The sequence below is a fragment of the Sciurus vulgaris genome (genome assembly GCF_902686455.1).
Source record: "Sciurus vulgaris genome assembly, chromosome: 7".
NCBI classification, from domain to species: domain Eukaryota; kingdom Metazoa; phylum Chordata; class Mammalia; order Rodentia; family Sciuridae; genus Sciurus; species Sciurus vulgaris.
Window position 1 is genome coordinate 34,154,792 of NC_136467.1, and position 23,401 is coordinate 34,178,192.

Genomic DNA, 23,401 nt, shown 5'->3' on the forward strand with positions numbered 1-23,401 from the left:
GATAAAACAAGAACTGTCCCCTAAAAAAGGAGTCCTGAGGGCCTTTGGGTTATCCCTGCCCCCAGAAGTCTCTCCATGCTTTCTCTACAGTGAATTTTGCTGACTTCTTCATAACTATCCCCACTTCCTCTCTTTACCCTTGCAATGGTGCATTTTTCTGCCTGTTGCAGATTTTATTTTCATTGATTTTCTTGGTTTGATGAAGCAAATGAATTTGGTGGCATTATTTTTAATCCTCATGAAAAATGCTCCCCTTTAACCCCTTCCATGTTTATTACAGTCTGAGTTAACATCTCCTTGAGAAGAAAAATATTTGTAACAGCCCAAGGAGAATCAGACCAACTAGGCCAAAGAAACTGCTTACATACAGCACCTGTATCTCAGCACATTATTATACTCACGGACTGAAAATCTGCCATGAAATTTCAATTGAGAAAATTCCTCAACTCAGCGATTAAATTTCCTTAAAGCAACATTTCTCAGTGTAGACAGTGGACCACCTGCATCAGGGATTCTTAAAGAAAAAGTAAACCTCTGTGCCCCAATCCAGACCTATTGCTCAACCAGAACCCGTAATATTAAAAAAAAAAAAAAAAAAAAAAGAGTTTTTAATACCTTGCCTTGGAGAATGTATCACTTTTTAAAAAATTAACTTTGTATTTTGACATAGTTATACATTCACAAAATATAGAGATATCCTATATACCCATAACCACATTCCCCTAATAGTAATATCTTGTAAATTTACAGTATAATATCAACACCAGGATATTGACAATGATACTGTCAAGATGCAGCACACTTCCCTCACCTTCCATGTTGCTCTTTTATAGCCACACCCATTTGTCTCGTGCCCCTCCATCTCTAAACCCTGAAAAACACTACATAATTCACTATGAATCACTATAATTTTGTCTTTTTAAGAGTAACACTTTGAAATTGTCTTTTTCCACTCAACATAGTTCTCTGGAGGTTCATTGAGGTTGTATGTATCATTTTGATCCTTTGTATTGCTAAATAGTTTCAAGAGAATGTATTTTAAGTGTTATTCTAGTTGAAATTTTTGACTGGGTTCCTTAATTGATCAGATAGTATGGCCTAGTTAACAGCCACCTCTAAAAACAACACTTTGCTACATTCTCTGGCCCACTGTATCAACCTTAAAAGAGAAGAGGACAGTATGCCCCTGAAGCATCCCTTTCCCTCTCCAAGAACCTAGCCAAGTCAAGAGATAATGAGAGTGGCCCTAACCCGCATGTCAAATAAGTATTATCTTAAAGAATACTGACTTTCTCTTGCTCATTGGAAATGAATGCATTCCACTGTTATCTGTAGAAGCTGCTTCCTTACACGTATGCCAAGGCAACTGCTCCCTTGAAATACTGGCCCTGCAATGGAATGAAGAAAGCTAATGATGTCACTGCTTATATAGCCTAACCTATGAACCTCTCTCCCCGTGGTAACTGGCATGGGACAGAGCCCTGTAAAGAAGATGAGTGCTCGAGAAGCTGTTCACCACAGGGCAAGGTACCACAAGGGCCAGAGGTGCCACTTGCAAAGTATGGTGAAGTATGGACATGTAATTTGTCTGGCCTGTCACAAAACCTTCATCATAAACAATTTTCAATAAACTTTATGTCTTTCACGCTGCCATTGAGTGTCTTCCTTCGTCTCTCAGAAACCTATCCCACTGCCCTAGGGTCAGGCGGAGGCTTAGACCCTGAGAAATAGATTCAGGATTCTGGCAGGTGTAAGAGGTGAGGCACAGTCGGGGGAGTAGACATACTTTATTCAGAGGTGGCAGCAGCCCATAACCACCACCACCACCCTAGTCCCAGCCTTCAGTGCCCAAGTCATTTCACAGGCCTTTTTATGTGCAGACCAAGCAAAGGCACCTTGCAAACAGGTTACATAAGTATCACATGCTCACAAGCAGATGTTTATGACCTTGAATACATATACTGAACCAGGGTGTTTATGACCTTGGCAACATACTAAAAACATAGCCTGCTGGAAGCCTCAGCAAGAGAGCCTAAATATAGCCATTTGGGGCCTGCCCTATATCTAGCAAAACTGGGTTGTCAATAGTATACCCATGTATCTAGGCCAAGGATGGGCCATGGAGTCATGTAGTGGCCAACTCTGCGGAAAGCCCTGGGAGATGCTGAGGTCCCAGGTTGGATGGAATGAACAGTCTATTGTAGCACCAAGATGCATGATTCTGGGATGTCTCTATAATGGATTCAGTAATCTATAGTATTCAAGATGGGAATGACCTCCCTTTGTCTGCACCCAAGGAGGGAGCTAAGAATGCATAATGCCACACAAAGAAATGAGAATTATAAAAAGCAATTTAAGTCATTTAAGCATGAATATATTTAAAAAGTAACTGAAGCATGGTGATATATGTATATATAGTATACATGTATACACACACACATATATATCCACATGTTAATGTACTGAAATTACAAATTGAATATCCTGTGAGTTTTTCTATTAACTTTCAATCCACCCTCATTGGGAATTAGTAAAATCATTAGTCAGATACAGTTAGAGAAATTATCTTTTCCCAGATCTGCTCTTGATTTTCTTTCTTTTTCCTGCACTGGCATTTGCCCTGCTCCTCTCTAGTTTAGATGAGTCTCTGTGGGAACAGTCTTTTTCTCATTCAGTGACACTTAATACTAGCATACCACATTCCCAGGCTCCTCTGATTATTCAAAGTCTGGGTCTTCCACACTGAGATTACATTATATGGGTCTCTGCACTCTATCTCACTAATTACACAGAATTAAAGTAGTTCCCACAGAGTCCCAATCTTTCTGAAAATGTCCGTTCCCAGAGAAAATATATGCAGTGCTCAATCACACCCTTGGCTCTTATGACTGCCCGTTACTCTCACAGGAGGTCTGTGTGGTCATCATAGTAGGTGAGAAGACATCAAGGTTGAGACCTCCTCCCTTGGAAAACCTTTCTATCAACAAAAACCCTTGCATTTTATCATATTTCCAATTATCAAACACTTTTGGGCTGGGAGTATAGCTCAGTGGCAAAACTTGCCTAGCATGCACAAGGCCCTGTGTTCTATCCCCAGCATGCAAAAACAAAAACGCAATCCCCCAAATCTATGAAATTCTCCTGGGGTCTTCCTGATTGTGTCATGTAAGGCAACGCCACCCTGATCTGCATGACCCTTCCAACCTGTCTGCAGGCAGGAAAATAAAGCGAATTCTCTCTTCCTGAAGGGGCCTGGCTTTCTGTAGTATATCCAGATGATGACAGGTTCACAGAAATTTGGAAAAACATAAGTTCACAGAAACTTCTTTGTCTAGTGGGTATTCTGCCCTCACAGCCTTAACAGCATGGGAGTTAAGACATGGGTTCATGCATGTGGTTCATGTTACATGCAGAGATATTCTTATTTTGAGAGATGCTGCTGCTCCTTTCTGCTGCATGAAGGATAATGAATTCAGAATCTAGGGACATTCGAATTAAGAATTTTGGTGCATTAGGAAGTCCGTAAACTTGAAGAGGACTCTTCTATCCTTCTCCCTTGGGTACAAGCATGATTAGTGCCCAGCCAGGTTCAAAGAGGAATAATAAGTGGGAAGCAAGAACTAGTACTTTCATCAAAAATTAAGCCATAGTTGAAATCAAATGATGAAAATAACAGAATGAACAGAAGTATAGAATCTTACTTGGTGCTTTGGAGGTATTGATGGATTTATAATGAAGTCCTCTAAAGTAGGAGTTGAATTTTAAACTGTTCTTGGATTTTGTCCAAATTCAATTTTCAAAAGAACGAGGAACTACAATTTTTTTAATCACTCCAGAAAATTAGTCTTTCTCAAAAATCATCTGTTCCTTAAGGAAAGCATTCTATAATGAAAGGCAATAAAGATCTATAATTGCATGAAATGAGAATTTTCTAGTCAATTTGGGCAGGGAACCGAATCAAGTTGGAAAACCTGTGCTGCAAATCTTGGGTCCTTCAACTGAATAAAGAATCAGTAGAGTTCCTTGCGTTCACTTTTGTTGATTTTAACCAGAGGTATTTTGACAATAAATGCTACAGTAGGACTGATTCTCAAAGTCGAAACAAAATTTACCAAACAACCTTCTTCAAAGGTATTATCCTTATGGCTTTTTAAGGATTTAATTGTAGAAATCCCAGGCTCCCTGTATGTAGGAAACAGACATCTATCAGTGTGACAATGGGTCTGAGATAGTCATCTATTCATTCAGCAGATATTTGTACCAAAAACTGGGCTAGCCAACACATCAAAGCTGTTTCTTTTCTTTAGTCTTTTGGATCAAATACTAATAATACATGTTGCAGAAACATGTTTATAAAGTAAAACTGAGTTTCTCCTCCAATCTGATCCCAAGTGGATGCCAATCCTTTGTTAATTCCACCAACAATTTCAAATTAATCAATGCTTCATTTTTTACTTAAATAATCATACACACATATATTTTTCATTTTCTTTATACTATATAATTACAAAATACAGAAAATATATACATATTATCTTGTAATCTTTTTACTTTATTACATACTGATATGTGTCTAAGACAACATATATACCTCATTATTTTACTTACTACATAATATTTAACTTTTTACTTACATAGTCTACCATCACAGAATTTTTTTAAAAAATTAATCATTAAATTATTGAGAAGATTTCTCATTTTCCATGTTTATAATTTGCCTGCACATTTACTGGAAGCTCTTTGAAATATAATCCTTCATTATGTGTATTGCACACATTTTCTCTCAGCCTATTTCATTGTTTGTCTTCTGATTTTTTTAACATTTTCTTTTGTCATGCTGAAGCTTTTAGTCACTGGATTAAAAAATCTTTCTATTAGTATTATTTATGGTATTTTTCTATCTTACAGAAGAAGTTTAGCTCCCCCTACAATCTCCACCCCAAAGATTTCTGCATTTCAAAGCCTTCACAACTGTGGATTCCTATGATATCTTTCAGAATTTGTCTCCACCTGGTTTTTTCCAGAACTTTTTTTATTACACTTCTGCATATTCTCTTCCTATGCACCATTCTGAGGTCACCTTATATTTTATAGCAGGGTGTCATTTCTTATTGTTCTTTTTACAGACTTGATTTGTTCTGTTCAAGAAGAAAATAATATGGGAATTTTCAGCAGAGAGCACCTTCATTTTTTAAAAGGTCAAGGGAGAAGAAAGTACATAATGCAGGGATGGCAAACACGTGGCACAAGAGCTGTTACTCACTGCCTCCTGGACATCCTACGCCCACTTATTCCTCTAACCCGTGGCCATGGCCTTTAAATGCTTCTCAGTATAGTACCTGTCACAGATTGCACTCCGCAGAGAGGTCCACAGATGTCACAGGCATTCTAGAACTTTGCAGCTCCTTCACTGGGGAATCTAATCCCCGATGAGTCTAGGCAGATTTGAGGCTTACTTGTGACCAAATGGACGCAGCGTTCCACTGGCCGCCCAAGCTCAAGTTTTAGAACATGAGGCAGCTTATTCTATCTTATTAACTAAAATGCTTATTTCTAAAGCTGAAATGCACACCCTTGGAGTCTTTAGCCGCCAGGTAAGCATTTCAATTACTCTAAGGTCTTCAAACTATAAGGAAGGCTAAACTAGCCTTGCAGAGATACATATACACACACACATATGTATGGCTACAATATGTACACATGTGTGTCTTATATGTGTGTGCATGAGTATCCATGAATACAGAATCATGTGTGTGTGTATATCTATATGATAATGTTTGCGTGTGTCGAAGTTCAGAGAGTGAGAGACCCAGTCAGCACCCAGCTGCTCCAGACCCAAACCACTTTTTGTACTGTTTAAGAGACATTAAACCAGAATTGCCCAGTGAAGTCCCTCCTAAATTCCTAACCTGTAGAAACCCAGAGTGACAATAAAAATTTTATTGTTGTTTTAAGTCACTAAGTTTTGGGATGGTTTAGACAGTAAAAATAATTAGAATGGCACATTAGATAGTAACAAGCAATAGAAAGCTATTTACCTTGTCTTGCTCAATTACAGATGAAATTTTAAGCACCTATAAGTAAGATGCTTTTATGCATCTTTTATGGACTTCTCAAATCATTACTCAAGGATTTTTTTTTTAACCCTTGAATATAATACTGGCTTTGCTACCTTTTCAGAAAATTACTCTATGCATTACTACTATTCTCCTTCCATGTTCCTCCTTCCCCCAAAAAGCACAGGAAAACTGTTGGGAAAGACCTAGAACTGATTACTACAGCAATATGGAACAACCTGAATATTGTTATATATGCTGCCTTTTGATTCATTTCAGTCCTTCATTTGCCATGAGCAGCAAGTAGTCATGGGCCATCAAGCCATGGGATTTTCAGGGAGTCCCAAGGATCATCCATGTTTTGTCAGCCCCCTCAGACTTCTGAAGGGGAATTTGCATCTTTACAAATTTTTATAATCTTGGAGACACCTATAATGGTGATCACAGAGACGCTTCATCTTATTTTTTGTGATTTCCACTTGCCCTCTCCTTGTTTCCCCGCATACACGCCATCTTCAAGATAATCCACCTTACCTGTAGCCTTCGTAATTTTATCTGCATTCATATAATCCTACACGGTGTGAGATGCATGTACATTACTATACAAAAAGCTAATGCTTTTAACTTAAACTTGTTTATCGCACAGGCTGTATTAGCCACCCACTGCCCCCATGCTGCCTTCTCTTCCTCCCCATTTGTGCCTCTGTGCAATTCACCCCTCATCTGCCTCTATGGGGCTTACTTCAACTTGGATCATCTGAAGCCCCAACATTGCTAGCTATGTTTCTGTCTCTATCCCTCTTCCCATCCTTCCACCACGTTCTTCCTAGCAAATTTTATTATTAGTCTGTTGACTCCTCTTCCCGGTGACAGGCTGGACGACTAGGTTTGACTTCTGAAAAGGCTGGGAGTTGGCAAAGACCATCATCCTTCCTCACTTAGAAAACAGACAGCCCCTCACCGGAAGGGCTCACTGACCTCTCCCTTTACTAATTGCTTTGCTGTTGTTTCCACGTCCACTAGGCTACACATTCCAGAAGACAAGTTAGAAAAAGCACTGTTAGTTTTTCCAGCTACTATTGTCCTATCGTCACCATGGCGACAGATGATGTATGAAATCAGCGGCTTTATTGTGAATACAGTGTAGGTTGAAGACTGGCCTTGAGGAAGTTGAAGAGAACATGAAAATTCTTACAGACTCCCCTGTGGGTTTTCTTTGCTCTATGAGTTTTTCTTTTAAATATGTTCCAATGCAAGACAATAAAATAAAATAAAATTTAAAAAGTCAGAGGGTCAGCTTTTAAATGTCTTCAGTGGTTACTTGATCCAATTGTAGGAGAAAAGGCCTTGATGGGAGACTTGAAAACTAAATCAAATATGTACAAATTCAGAGAACATCAAAGCAGCAAAAGAAACAACACTGGTGACTGTGTTGTGCACTGAACATTGGCTGAGGTAATTTTTTTTCTTCCGAATATAAACACGAAGTTCTATTTCTGGCCTGAAATTAGGAATAAAAATATATACATCTAGAATCTGGTATTTTCTCATTAACTAAATCATCATAAATGAAATCACTCAGAATCCAAATACTTGCTGATAAATAATTGCACAACTAAAACTTTTTAATATCAAAAAAGATACATAGATAGCCAGGATGGAACAATAAGATGAGGTGGAAATAAAAGAATAAGAACTTCAGGTTATCGTCAACAGTTGTGCCAACAGTAACTCCAGGGGACATGTTACCCAGAGGGGGTGTTTCCTCCAGTGGTTAGGGAGCATCATTCAGGGAATAAACCATCAAGGTCAGGGATACTTTGACCTAGATTTGATTTAATAGACCAAGAAGTTCCTCATCCTTTGCATGAAATTACCTAGGAAGAAGTTTGATGTAACATAAGAAGTATACACCATCCAGAAGCACTAGCAATTTACAATAAAATAATTCAGTGGCATATGGACACAAGTGTAATCATGTTTTCATAACTACAAATTAGAAATTAGATATATTACAAAGACAAGTTTATGGACTTCTTTAAAAAGTTATGGATATCACTTTTGAGTAAATATGGATATCGATATGAAGTTGCTACTCCATATGTGGTACTTCATAGAGACAAATTTAAATTAACAAATCTGAAAACTTTGAAATGAATAAGATATAATGGATGTCAAGGAAAAGAATGACTGCGTTTATGTCTTTTGAAAGACATGATTACCTACCTATCCTCCCACCTCACCCTAAACTCCCCCCATGACCTGGCTCTGCTAAACCCTAAAAAACCCAAGATCCTGGAGGTGACCTGCCACCATTTGGCAAAATGTATTCCCTTTCATGTGCTTTCATCTTTATTATTGTAAATCGGGCTAAGACGCTTTCTGAGTGTATAAGGCATTGGTATCAGAAACCTGGATTTAAACCTTGGATCTTCCTCTCGCAAGCTATGCAGTTTAGGTACATTTTTAAACCTCAGAGTCTGATTTATCATTGATATCCATCTCACAGTGTGGTGAAAGAATTCAATAAAATGCACACAAAGAGATGATTTCAACTCTTGACACAGAACTGTTATTATTGTTAGTATTATTCAGTGGTACAATTCACCAATTTTAACAGCTATTTTTCATGCCTTACAAGTTTAAGTTAATAATATACACTTTTTAACACTAACTTTATTAGTGTCTGATATCTGCCTAAAAGCTACATTTCATCATCTGATATTTCTGACCAGAATTTTAAAAATGATCATAGAATACACTTAAATTTGTAAAGTTTTTCTAGAGTATCCAATAATCTGAGAACTATCACAGTAAAATAGCCTAAGAAGCAATGAGAAGAAAGGAAATTGAAAATAAATCCATGTGCTTAAAATACTTATTCCCACAGTAAATATTTGCCTTACATTTGCAATATCACATTAAAAGATTATAAATGTCAGTTTCTTTGGAAACTAAATTGCCTAGGATTTAGATCAACCCGTTAATGGCATGAGTAATGTGCTCCATCAGCAATTTGAGACATGAGCAGGAGAGTAATTGGGAAATAGTGAAGAATTATGCAATTATATTCCATTTGTTAAGTCTAGCAAATTTGATGGATAACTGTTTACCTCTGAAATTGGTTTCTGAGAAATGAAAAGAACACAGGGAACATGGAGAAAAAATCAAATTAGACTTGGTTATGAGCTTTTCAAAAGACAGGGAACTTCTATTCAGAAAGCCAGGCCTATCCTGTGCCTTGTTATTTCAGAACCACAACTTGCAATATCCGAAATAACATGATTTGGAAACAATGGGTCTCCAACCTTTATAATATTATAGTTTTCTCAAAAGCTCCCTGACTGTCTTCTGATTCAAATCTTCCACTCATAAGAACCCATCTTCAGCATTTTCTTCCAGTTTTGCGTCAGATCTTAAAAGCAGGCAAGAAAGGCCTGGACACAATGTTCTGCCTCCCACTTGTATTACCCAGGATTCTTCACTGCCTCCATGAGGTGTGAACAGGGCTGCCCCCTGTCCTCACTGACCTACCAGTGGCTTTCCTGTGACTCCCAGTCAGAGTCCTACACTCCACCACTGCAATCCGAAAGAAAACCAATTAACTTCCATTTTCCATTCTTCACACTTGTTTTCTATTTGACTGGAAAGACAATATAGTATAAGGCATCCATGAGAGTAAGCAACTGTCTAAAACTAAAGTTAAATCTGATGTCGACCTGGAAGAAAGCATAGAACCTTGTGAGATAAGTTATCTCAACTTTTGTCACCTCTCTCAGAGAGGCAAATCCCACTCTGACCTGGTCCTAAAACAAATGACTATTTCAAAACCTCCAGGGAACAAGTTATTCTATATTAATTTCATTCAGAAAAAGCCTTCAGGAGTCTGGGTTAGCCCAGCATCTTCCCTCAGTCTTCTTGTGATTATCTACAATTTCATTTCAGGCAAACCCTGCAATAGGAACATCCAGGCCACTCCACACAGCTGCAGGAATTGTATGGACTCCCAGGGCCTGTTGTGTCTGAGAGTGTCCCCAGGTACTGGGCTAGAATACTGGCTGATCTTTAGAAGTGAGGCACATAGGCAGATTCCTGTGAACATTGAACTTGGAAAAGAATTTCCTCAAGGAAATCAGACAGAGAAGTCTGGGCAAATTGCAGTTTTCCATGGGAATTTGGGTATGCAGAGGACTTAAAATTAGAGTTGGTTAGGGAAAGTCTGCATTTTACTTATTTAGTTAGTTAGTTATTTTGGTCCTGGGGATTGAATACAGGCTTCTCTATCACTGAGCTACAGTCACAGCCCTTTTTATCTTTTATTTTGAAACAGGGCCTGGCTAAGTTGCTGAGGCTGGCCTCAAACTTGCAATTTTCCTACTTCAGTCTCCTGAGCCACTGGAATTACAGGTGTGCACCATGGTGGATTTTAAAGTTCAAAACACATTTGCTCACTGACCTAACCCGTTCACATCATTAAAATTACCCTTGTGTGTTCCCAAACTCTATTTTCTAGTAGACAGAAAGCTCAACCTCTCAAACTCACTTTGCCATTGAAAACTTGCTCTGGACTCAATTTTTAATTTCTGACTTTCTAAGACTTTTGTCTTAAGATACTTCAATTAGAAATAAATCTGTAATGTCTCACCATTGCCAGAAGTCTGACATTTTTGATGAGGATGATATTCTTGAACTCATTTCCAAGAAAGCTTCTTTAAGGACACCCTGTGCCAAAGTGATCTGGCTCATTAGAGTAATGTTCTGGGAAACATCCCCCTTACATCTGGATATGTGAGCACTGACTGAGGTTAATGAGTCTGGCAGCCCTTTTGTTGTTGTCCACCTTAATAGTTATGAAAACCTGGAACACGTCTAAGGACTAGAAAGAACTAAGTACTTTGAGTGGAAATTACATAACTCACAAAAGAACAAGCAGTTTCTGGGATGGCTTAATGAGGGTGGGTCTCTGCAAACCCAAGTCTGGAATCAGGTTAGGGATGTGGCAAACTGAGAGGATGCTCCCTGGATTCTTCGGCCACCACTCGTTTAGGCTTTTCTTCTTTTCCACCTGCTTCTCACTTCCCTCGGGAATCCCAGAGATAGATGGGTCAGTGCTGCCTAATTTACCATTAGAATCTTTCATTCCTCCGAATGTGTTTGTTCATATTTGTGCTTGAAATATGAATGTGTTTACGTCTGCTAATATGTTTGTATTTTCCTCCCGATTGGAGATCACTTTGGATCTAAATGAGAAGCTGTAAGGTGCTCAAAACAAGTTTTCAATGCTTTCTGACACCTTAGATGTTCTTGGGAGCAAGAAGAAAATACACCTAACTTATTTGGAAAGCAGTAGATCCTCTTCCAGCGATTGCCTCTTCCCCTCCCTGGCCTGACACCTCTCATTACACATTTAAACAAATACTCATAAAATACTGAAAGTGTGTGAGCTCAGTACTAGTAAGAAGAACATTGTGGGTATTATTTTCAGTTAACTTTAAGAAATTACAAATTTAAAGAATTTAGATTTTCAATGCCTTGAAAATAAAATTAAATTCTATAATAAATGAAATAAACACAAAGTTACTAAAAATCTTTCAAAATCCACTCAGCTTTTTTTCCACTTAACTTCAGAAAATAAGTTTTAACTTTCTTAATAAAAATAGATAATAGATATATGAAGGGAATAATATTACTTAAAATTAGATGTCCTCTGCATTATTTGTGCAAGGTCATAGTTGGTTGTTCAGAATAATTATTACGAATAGTTTCCAAAGTGAAATTAGTGTTGTCATACTTTATAACAATAATTTGCAGCTTTAATCACCCATTTATATTTTGGAGACCTCTAGTTTTGTTTTCTGGGGAAAAATAGAAAGAGTAGAAGAGTGTTCTGCTCTAAGAATAACCCATGGCCCTATCTTCACACAAAGCAGAGGTAAGCATCCACATCCAGGCCCATTAGTTAGATTTCCTACAGTTTAGATATTGCCAAACCTGCTAAATTGACTCAAATCATATAATCAGCCTTTAAAACATAATGCAGCCATTGTCCCCAACTCTTACTTCTCTTTCCTCAAGTTCAGTTATACTTTTTCAAAATTTCCTTTTTTATTACATATATGAGTCACCCTTTCTGGGAATAATCAGGAACAAAAGGGATCTGACAAATGAAATTGTATATTCTCATATTCTGCTAAAATATAAATTGGCACAAACTTTTGGGAGGGCAACTGAGGAAATCCTATGTAAAATATTAAAAATGTGAAGAACTATGACTCAGAAATTCTATTTGTGGTGTTGTAATTAAACAAATGCAAATGTTCAGCCACCAAATAGTTAACATATCGTGTTTTCTTAAAAGAAAAAATATTGAAAGCAAACTCAACATCCTACAATGGGGGAATAAGTTTAGTAAATTGCTTGTAGTTCACAAAATTGAATAATATACAATCATTAAAAAGTTATAATGTAACATATCTAATGTTAGAGCATGATTTTCGAAAGGTTAACAAAATGAACATGTGTCAAAGGTTTTATTTAACTCATTCATTAATGAGAGAACAGTAGGATGTTTAAAATGGTCCAAAGAGCATTTGGGAACCAGACATTTATAGGCAATTTAATACATGAATGTTAGAGTAGATTGCTAGATTAGAAACAAAATTGGAAAATATTCAAAAGGGCAATGAACTGCAACCTTTGGGATTATCAACATACACACACACACCACCTAAACTTCCCACCCAACAGGAATTATCTGCGTCTTGACTTGTCTCTGAGTTAGCCTCTCTATCTAGAGTTCTAAAATAGTCCAGACAATGGAAAATCCAAGTTCAAAGCTGTAACCCCAGCCAGTTGTCTCTCTTGCTAATTTCTAGGTGTCAGATAATTTTTCTGACACTACCTCCTGGCAATGATCCATGCATTGCATGTGTTAAAACATACAAAGCACATAGAAAAGTATTTAGCACAGAGTAGTTATTAGCCACCGCCATTATCATCATCATCATCATCAATAGCTGTATTTTTTATTTTTGTTAATGAATTAAAAACTAGATACTTACAGAAGGAAAGGAGACAAAGTGAATAGCAGGGAAAGCTAGTTTCCAGATGCAGCCATATGAAATACATTAGAAGCTGTGAAAAAAAATCATCACAGGTCCGAGACTTTTCTAACAGAGGGTATTGAAGTATTTTTGTCATTTCATTCTGTTTGTCTTAGAACATCGTGGGCTTGGGAGGTAGGAATCAACAACTTCTAGTGACAAAATTTAAAAGGTCTTGAACATTTGAGGCAAGACTGAGACACACCAGGCAGCAGCAGGAAGCAGGGAGGTGGAGAGCTTTTTAGAATGCTTATTAACAGCAGCAAAGCAAATGAATTTGAAAGGAGCTCAGTGGGGGATGATGAATAAGTTTCTCCATAGTTAGAAACGGAAAATGGAAATTAATTGTATAAGGCTCATAATTACTCTTTTAGGATTTATAAGATGTCACTTTCACTTGTTTTATTTAATGTATTGCTCCAATTATGTTATTTTAATAAATTTACAGCACATTAAAACAGTCCTCTCTCTTCCCCCCAATTTCTCCCCCCCTACACATACACACCACCCAACCCTCCCACCCAATAGAAATTATCTGCATCTTGACATATCTTTAAGTTAACCCCTGCATCTAGAGTTGCAAAATAGTCCAGGCAATGGAAAATTCAAGTTCAAAGCTGTAACCCCAGCATCCTCAGTCCTCTGAACTCTCTTTTCTCATAGGTTTTAGAGTCTCTTGTTCCTTTACTGCAATCATTTCAAGAACCCCCTTGGTTTGTACTTTGTAAGAGATTATAGGCTTAAAATCTCTATTTCTCAATTTTCATTGTAAACATTAGTTACAAGAAATAATCCTCAGAGAAGTTTGGCTAAAGGTTAAGCAGAGTATTTACTCCAATTGTTCTTAACATTTTAGCAAAATAGTCTGTGAAGAATCTGATTAGCATTTTAAACCTCCTCTTCAGAAGAAAAGTGCACATATGCTTATATATACAACATTTTGCAAAGCCAGGAGGATTACTGGGCCACTGAAATCCCTCCACAAGAACTGCTGTTTTGGTCTTGTTTGCTCAACCTTTTATTATGGAGAATTTCAAACACACACAAGAATAGACTGAATGGTATAATGAACTTTCAGGTGTGGTATCACCCAACCTCCAAAGCCATTGGTCCCATGCCAATTCCCTGTTCCCTTTATCTTATTAAGTCTGTCCTTAAATCAAGCTATGTCATCCAATTACCATACATCTGAGAGATATTTATTTTACTGCTAGACAGACAGCTTTCACCAAATTATACTTAGGCTTGATTATAAGTTCCAGACGTCTTGATAAATATTCAAAGTGACCCCTAGGGAAACAAAATTGCATTTGTACCTCTTAAACTTCATATTGAGGATGTTACATATGCCGTCCTGCCCCAACTTCCCCGGGCTCACACTACTGAACACTTTCTTTGGAAGAATCTAGTAAGTACCATAAATCTCATCGTGGATCCTTCTTTCATGAAGTTTTTGGTAGAAAATTTAAGCAGTTATTGTAATTGTGAGTTCCACTGTTATTTTCATTATATTAAATTCGTTCTCTGGCACCTCAGTTGATTCGTGGTGTGATTATCATGTATCCTATCATTTCCTATCTTTGAAGGAATTGCTGGTAGCTTTCTCAATTTGTTCCATTTTCATGTTTGTGCATTTTTTAAGAAAAATTTGATACATTGTTTTACTTTCTTAACATTTTTTTGCTAAAATATAAGAACTTTATGCCCTTAAAATAGGCAAATGTTATAATATATAAATTATATTTCAATTTCAAAAGTGCATCTTGGGGAGAAGATATAGAAGGAAAAATCAGAATTCCTTTAGATTTCTTAATACTTAAAATATTTTAAGTCTTTTCATTTCAATGTGATCTGATAGTATTTATGGATATTTCACTTACCCTCTCTGATTATAAGAAAATCCAACTGGGAAGACTACTATTTAAAGTGATTATACTTGGGCTGGGGTTGTAGCTCACTGGTAGAGTGCTCACCTTGCATCTGTCAGGCACTGGGTTTGATCCTCAGCACCATAAAAAAATATAATAAAGTGATTGTGTCCATCTACAACTAAAAAAAAATTTTAAATATAAATAAAGTGATCATACTAATTTTCTGCTATAAAAAGCCAATATTGTTTTGCACTGTGCTCGTGAAAACAGCATAGTGTCTGGACTATACAGAGGCCAGACTTCCTGTTACTTGGTAATTACTAAAGCATGGAAGAAATTCTAAATTTAGCGCCAAGTCATAATGCTAGTTCTTTTGAGTTTGTGCTAAGGAATATTATGTTAAAGTGTATGGTATATGTTCACAGATTGTTCATTTTATTCATTTATTCACATAATTTTTGATGTCCTATTGAGGAATCTCTAGTCAAAATATTCAGAAGACTGTCAAAGAAAATGAGGGAAAATGATGTTTCATTGGTACATGTGCTGTGATTTACTCAGAGAAGAGAAATGTGTAAACTTGTTATTTTCATTCTTGATGCCAAATCATGAAAAAGAGAAATGATAAATAGATTGGACAGATAGCAGAATTCTAAAAGAAATTATATCAATTATGTGCCTGGTATTGGATTTCAGTTGCAGTCTCTGCTTAATCTAATAGAATCCAGGACTCACCATGATTGAAGGACCCAAAAACAAGCATTAAGACCCCTTCAAGGGTCTTCTGAATATTGGTCAGAGGTGATCTTCAGCCTCACTCAGCTGCTGGGGAACTAACTCTTGCTGCAGATTCAGTCTTAGTAACTGTATCATTTCAGAATGCATATATTTCAGACCAGACATAGATGTTTCCAGAACTTTCTGATATCTGGTGGAAGTTTCCCTGTTGTTAAAAAATAAATTCTTGGGCTGGGATTGTAGCTCAATGGTAGAGCACTTGCCTAGCACATGTGAGGCTCTGGGCTTGATCCTCAGCACCATATAAAAAAATAAACAAATAAAATAAAGGTATTGTGTTCATCTACAACTAAAAAAATATATATTTAAAAAATTTAAATAAATAAATTCTACCTCACTAGACATTTTATAACTATTTATATAACATTTTAAAATTAAAGGTAAAAGCAAACGAATTTCTTCAATTCACTGAAGAGTCTTTTATACCTTGGTGCACAGGCTTGGCTAGATCTGAGAAGAGGAACTGAGACCAAACTTATTTATCCAAGGATATGGACAAGCAGCCCCTGTCCCCTGAAACTTACACCCCAACATAGCAGGAAAGGCAACTCTGAAAAGGAAAATGAGAGAGGCTGGGTAAGAAGTGCACATCAGGTAGAAATAGAGAAAATCGTAGAGGGTTGATTGTTGAAACTCAGGATACCATCTTTACTGCATCACAGGACACAGATCTGTAAACTCCAAACTGGAGACCTCTGGTACAAGCTACTGAGACTTGACAGTCACATTGGTTTGAACCTAGATAATTACTAACTGCATCTTACATAGAGCTTACTGCAGTCTTTATTCAGTGTGTAGGCTACAGACTAACCAAGACTACTTACCAGCAAAACATTATGATCTGCAGAAAATAAACATGTTCATAAATGCTTCCATCTTCTCAGAATATCTCCTGGATATTTCTTAATATTCCTTGCAATATTAATATTCAGAGGTATATTTCCAAAGTTCTTGGTTGGTTTGTGAGTCATGCAGACCATTCATACAGTACATTGTATTCGCACGTAGGGAACCCATTTCTTCAGTAACACACTAGAAAAACCTTAGAGTCTCACCCTAGCCCCCATAATCTTGTCAGAGACGAGCATGCCCCTCCATATAAGGCCAATCTTTCTGCCTCTTCCATATCCCATAACTCAACTATTGAGAAGTCCTTCTTTTTTCACTTTTATGTCTTTAATTTCTCCACTTGCCTTTTCCTATTTAAAAAAAAAAAAGAAGAAGAAGAGAAATATAGAAAAGAAAAACAATCCATTGCATTTCTGCCTTATCTCTGGCTGCTAAACAAAATACCATTAACTGGTCAGTTTAAAAAATAAACATTTATTTCATATAGTTTTGGAGATTAAAAGTTCAAGATCAGGATGCCAACAAGTTTGAGTTCTTGGTGAGGATCCTCTTTGTGGTTTATAGACAGTTGTCTGCTTGCTGTGTCCTGCCATAGCAGAAAAGAGAATGAGCGTGATCTGGGGTCCTTGCATGAGGGGACCAGTCCTATCATAGGCCCCACCCTCAGGACCTAATTACCTGTGGAAGGCCCCACCTCCTAACACCATCACACAGTGAGTTGGGACTTCAGAATATGAATTTTAGAGAGACTCAAATATTCAGTCCATAACACTCCCCCTCTATTCTCTACTCTCTCTTCTCATAACCTCTCTCTCAAGATGGCACCTATTCTCACCACGTCTGTGACCTCATCTCCTGGATGATCCCCCATCTATTCCGCTGTGGCTGCCACCCCCACCACTCCTCCAAAGAACCATCAGTAATGTTGCTAAATTTAAATTTTTTCAGGCTGCACCTTGCTTGTCCCCTTGGCTGTAAGTTCTGAGCCACATCCTACACACCCTCCCGGACACTCTCCGTGCTCCAATCCTTCTGGCTTCTTCCAGTTTTCCCAGTTCTGGATTTTCGACTTGCTATTCTTCTTTGAACTAAGTCCACTACTAAGGGGTTTACTATTAATTACAATCATTTTTATGCATAACTATCTTGTTTTTCCTCTATCCCCAGGGCTTGGCACACCAAAGCATTTAACATGTTGAATAAATATTTTAAGTTATAGCACTTTTAGCAGCAGTCATTATTCGGCAGTTATTTTTTGAGCACTCTCCTGGTTCACAATTCTTCTATCTTTATGTATCCACTACCATAACTGCACATGAAATCTGAGAAAAGTGTTCTTTAAGCAAAAAGAGAATGGTGGTCTTACATGGTAACATAAGATTTAAAAAAAAAAATATATATATATATATATATATAAAATATATATACATGTACCCTGGAGTCTAAGAAATCCCTAGAAGAATCTATCTACTACAGCTCATATCCCAAACTCTCACTGCCTCCCTTTGGCTGCTTCAATCTAACTTCAATTCTTGATGCAAGTAGAATTCCAAACATGCAATCGACCAGGTCTCATCTACAAAACAAGAGCCAAACAAGAGGTCTACATTTGGTTCTTTAGTACTATTTTTTGGGAATTTTATCTCAAGATTTTGCTTTTAAGTTGAGTAGCACTGGTTTATCTTCAGGTCCTGCAACCAAGAGCCTTCATTCTATTTTTGCTTCTCCCCAGTCTCTCTGCATGATGTTGAGCATTTCAACATGGTTTTCATGCACCCACTCATTCTTTCATTCATTTGCTCACCTAACAGGCCTCTTTTGAGCACTTTGCATTTGCAGAACATTGTGGTGGGTGCTATGGAGGAGACAATAATATGTGAGATGTCATTTAGTCCTCATCATAACCTGTAAAACAAATGAGAAAGGAAAAAGTCATTTGGGTACTTTAGGATGTAAATCAGTTTATAATCCAAAGATCTGCAGAAAAAGTGAAGTGCAGAAGAGAGGAAATCCTAAGAAGGAAAAACTACTCACATAAACTTTTCATTCTGAATGAGCAGTCCTTCGCAAGGAAGGACTGAATCCTATTGGTGATGTGACCTTACAGTAATCCTTTATCACGGTGCAATGTAAAGAGCCTGAGAAAACTGATATTGAGTCTCAGGGCTGCTGCGTATTTCATTTGTATCTTTTGTGGAAATCACTTAATCTTTTCCCATCTTCAGTTGCTTCTTCTGAAAAACATGGCTGGTAATAAACTACTGTGTTTTACAAGATTTCTGTAACGTATATAGAGCAGTCTTTAAATTCTAATGAGCACCTCCACGTGCTCTTCACACCCATACTCTCTTTTCTCATAGGATATTGTTAGGGCCAGCTTCCAATTCAGGGATTTCTCTTACAATATTATATATATTGAGTTTCAGGAAAAGTATTCATTAGCTTTTTTTTATTTACTTGTTTCTGCTTCTGTAAACTAAGGGAAATAATATATATGTCTCCAGTCTCACAAGTTTGACATAGAGTCAGGAAAAGCCATATGTTCAAGATGCTTTAAAAGGGTAAAAATAACCTGTAATTTATTAAGAAATAGAAAGAAACTTGTAGATCTGTCAGTTCTAATGAGAATGTTTCCTTCTACAGCTACTCATATTTCCCCTGGAATCCCACCTCCCTGACATAGTGCCATTAACATTTTGAGGGGCATCCTTTCATGAACATGTGCCTGTAAAGTCCTTTGCACACACTCTGCACAAGCAATTGAATTATTTCACACAAATGGACTTTAGCAATAAGTGGGGTTTTAAGAAACATAGTCACCTTCCCTTTATACTTGACCCCTCCCAAATGCAGCTTTTGATAGTCAATCCAAGCTGTATCTCCTTTATGAAGGTGCTTCTATCACGCAACCCAAAGCTTTATGGCACTTTCTTCCTTCCTCAGCATGGAAATGGGATTGCTTGGAAAGCCAGGCCTGACCAAGAAGGCTGGAGCAGGGGCTGCTCTCAGGTCCCAACTAGGATGCCAAATTTGTTACCAAAAGCTCAGTCCTTGTCCCTGATGCCAATTCAATAGCAAGGACATGATTTTGAGAAAAGGGAAAAAGTTCTGTTGCTTTGCTAGCAAAAGAGAAATACAGGGGACTCCTGTTCCAGAAGCTGTGATTCTCACTTTCTTCCTTCCTGTTACCTTTCCAAAATCAGGAACCAAGTTTCATCCCCACTTATGTCCCTTACATTTAATACCTGCCCCTAATACACACGTTGTAGGTACTTGATAAAGAATGAATGAGTAAGCAAATGGATGAATGAATGAGGGAGGAAGGGAATTTAAGATGCACATAAAACATTTTTAAGTGCCTCTTTACTAAATTAGAAAGCATGTCATAACATTATTTTCATTATCTATATCCCAATTATATGTGCAGACAGACCTCATTAGAACACATGTTATTTTAAGATTTCACAAGCCTTTCATTTTGTATTTCATGTCAAATCCAAAATGTAAAGTTTGTGAAACCTCAATAATATGTTAATTAAGAATAATTCTTTTGCTTCTAAATCTTGTCAGAGGAAAATAGTGAATCAAACTTAATGGTGACTTCATGGGTTAATTTTGAGAAGAAAAATTATTATACTGAGATCATAATACTTACTGGTGACATTCCTGCTATTTCATTCAACTACAGATTTTGATTGAATTAGTTTGGTTTTTTTTTTTTTTTTTTTTCCTCATTTGAACGGCCGGGGATTCGAACCGCGGTCCTTCCGCATGCTAGGCGAACGCTCTCCGAAAGGAGCTATTTCTTCAGCTCGATTGAATTAGTTTGGGATAGGGAATGAAGTTCTTCATTTCTAATAGGTATCCTGAGTTGTCCATTTTTCTGGTCCAACCACAATCCTCTGAAAAGTACGGCAATAAAGAATATGAAAATTGTTATAAATTTAATTTCTAATAACAATATCCAGAGTCTTAGATTACCATAAATTTGACCACTGCCAACTGAGGCCCTAATTATCAGATCTGCTTTATGACAAGGAAGAATAAATTTATGTTTTGGCAATTAGGTAATAGCAACCCCAATTTAACTTGAAATTGGTTTGCCCAAATACTTATTACTAGTTCACCCACCCTTTTAATATCTTGAATGGTTTCTATGGAGAATTAATATGAAGGCAGAAAGTCTTATAAAATTTGATTTTGAAAGATCACCTTTGCTACCAAAGCAAACAGTCCATCCATACAAGCGTGCTGTCAAAATATTAAATTTCACTGGAGAACAGGTGAAAAATATCATGTTCTGCATGCAGCATAAACTCCAGGGAGTACGAACTCAATGCTGGCATTTCAGTTCAGCAGAATGAAAGATGATCCATCTGTAAGGAAAACTCCCCCTACCTAACGTGAGCACAAACTCTACCTTAAAGGAGGCAATGGACCCAGAAGTTAATTCAGGGAATATCAATACCTGAACAATATTGACTCTTCTAATTCTTGAACTTGGGATATCTCTCCATTCCATTAGATCGCCTTTCATTTCTCAACAATGTTTTATAATGTTTACTCTACAAATCATATATGTATTTTATATTTTTTCTGTTTTTCATATTTTAAGATGCTATTATAAATGATTTTTTTTATTTTAATATCCAATTGTCATTGCTAACACATTAAAAATACAATTAAACTTTATATCCTGAACTTGCTAAGCTTTTTAATAATCTATAGGAATTTCTGTGGATATGATCACATTGTCTGTACACAAAACCCATTATAACTATTCCTTTCCCATTTGATTTCCCTTTATTCCTTCTACTTTCCTTGGACTGACTGAAAATCACAGTACAGTGTTGGAGAGAAATCGCTGAGAGTGGGCATCCTTACCTCTTACTGATCCTGTGGGAAACCATTCACCACTAAGTATGTTGTTAGTGAGTTTCAAGATGGCGGCCTAGAGAGTGGCTGCATTTCATGTTGCTCCAGGACTCAGGATTCAAAAGAGGAGATATTGAGAGACTTGGGACCAACTCAAAGCAGCCGGGTGAGTCTCTCCCATTGGGGAGGCATCCCGGATGGGACAGTAGTCCCGGAGCGCAGGGAACTTTGTGAAGTAGAGCTGCCTGCAAGACACCCCTCCCCCCGCTGGAGCAGTGAACTCGGACAACTGGGAGCATCTTAGAGGAGGCGGCTCAGCACAGCGCTGGAACTCGGAGCAGCCACTGGGGCTCCGGTGGCTGCCCAGGGGAGGAGCAGCGAGGAGAGCTGTGTAGATTCAGAACACCGGGGCCTGCCCTGAGGACGAGGAGGAGGAAGAGGAGCGCAGCCGCTTGGATTCGGAGTGACTGTACTGGAGCTGCAGGCGGTTGCCAGAGGAGGGGCTGCGTGGCGAGCTGTTTGAACTCAGACCACTTCTGAACCCCGGGGCCTGCCCGGAGGAGTAGGAGGAGGAGGAGGAGGAGGAGGAGCGCGGCGGGTCGTTTGGACTTGCAGTGACTGCATTAGAGCTCCAGGCGCTGCTCAGAGGAGGAGGTGATTGGTAAGTTGTTTGGACTTAAAGCGACCGCTCCTGAACACAGGGGGGCTGCCTGGAGGAGAAGCGCGGTGGGTCGCTTGGTCTCCAGTGGCCGCACCAGAGCTCCGGGCGGCTGCCCAGAGGACGTGTGCAGCGGGTCACGTGGATTCAGAGCCACTCAGAGCGACCGCCCCTGAACACCCGGGGGGGTTACCTGGAGGAGGAGGAACGGGGAGGGTCACTTTGACTCGGAGTGATTCAAACAGGCCTTGCCTCAGCCTGCAGCCTAGTTCCCCTTTGGATGACCATTGGTCAACAAGTGGAGGCACCTCTGCCCACTAGCAGGGAATATACCCCACCTGAAGGCCACCACTCCTAGAGAGGCAGCTTCCTTGTGGAGCACCACATTATCAACTTACTCCAAGACTTCAGCCTACTGAAGGCTAAGAGGGGATATATATAGAAATCTTCAGGGACATTGTAAGTCAATAGAGGAAATCTGCAATATCTCAGCGGTCCACTGATACCTGAACAATATGAGAAAACAAGGAAAGAAAATGCTGCAAACAAATCTAGATGTTACATCAATAAAACCCAATGACAGCATGGCAGAAGAAATGACAGAAAAGGAGTTCAGAATGTACATAATTAAAATGATCAGGGAAGCAAACAATGAGATGAAAGAGCAAATGCAGGCATTGAATGATCGCACCAATTGACAGTTAAAAGAGCAAATACAGGAAGCAAAAGATCATTTCAATAAAGAGTTAGAGATATTGAAAAAAAAAAACAAACAGAAATCCTTGACATGAAGGAAACAATAAACCAAATTAAGAACTCCATAGATAGCATATCCAGTAGGATAGAACACCTGGAAGACAGAACCTCAGACATTGAAGACAAAATATTTAACCTTGAAAACAAAGTTGAACAAACAGAGAAGATGGTAAGAAATCATGAACAGAATCTACAAGAACTATGGGATATCATGAAAAGGCCAAATTTAAGAATTATTGGGATTGAGGAAGGCCTAGAGAAACAAGCCAAAGGAATGAACAATCTATTCAATGAAATAATAGCAGAAAATTTCCCAAATCTGAAGAATGAAATGGAAAATCAAGTTCAAGAGGCTTATAGGACTCCAAATACATAAAATTACAACAGACCCACACCAAGGCACATTATAATGAAAATGCCTAACATACAAAATAA

General features: G+C 38.0%; 1 protein-coding gene across 1 annotated transcript in view; it reads right to left on the minus strand.

Moving 5' to 3' along the window:
- Positions 1–17,141: 17,141 nt before the first annotated feature.
- AKAP7 (A-kinase anchoring protein 7) overlaps positions 17,142–23,401 on the minus strand; it is a 205,448-nt gene continuing 199,188 nt past the window's right edge. The window contains exon 8 of the mRNA XM_079148206.1: positions 17,142–17,263. Within this exon, the coding sequence (XP_079004332.1) occupies positions 17,157–17,263 (107 nt within the window). The 3' untranslated portion in view covers positions 17,142–17,156. The remainder of the gene's footprint in view (positions 17,264–23,401) is intronic.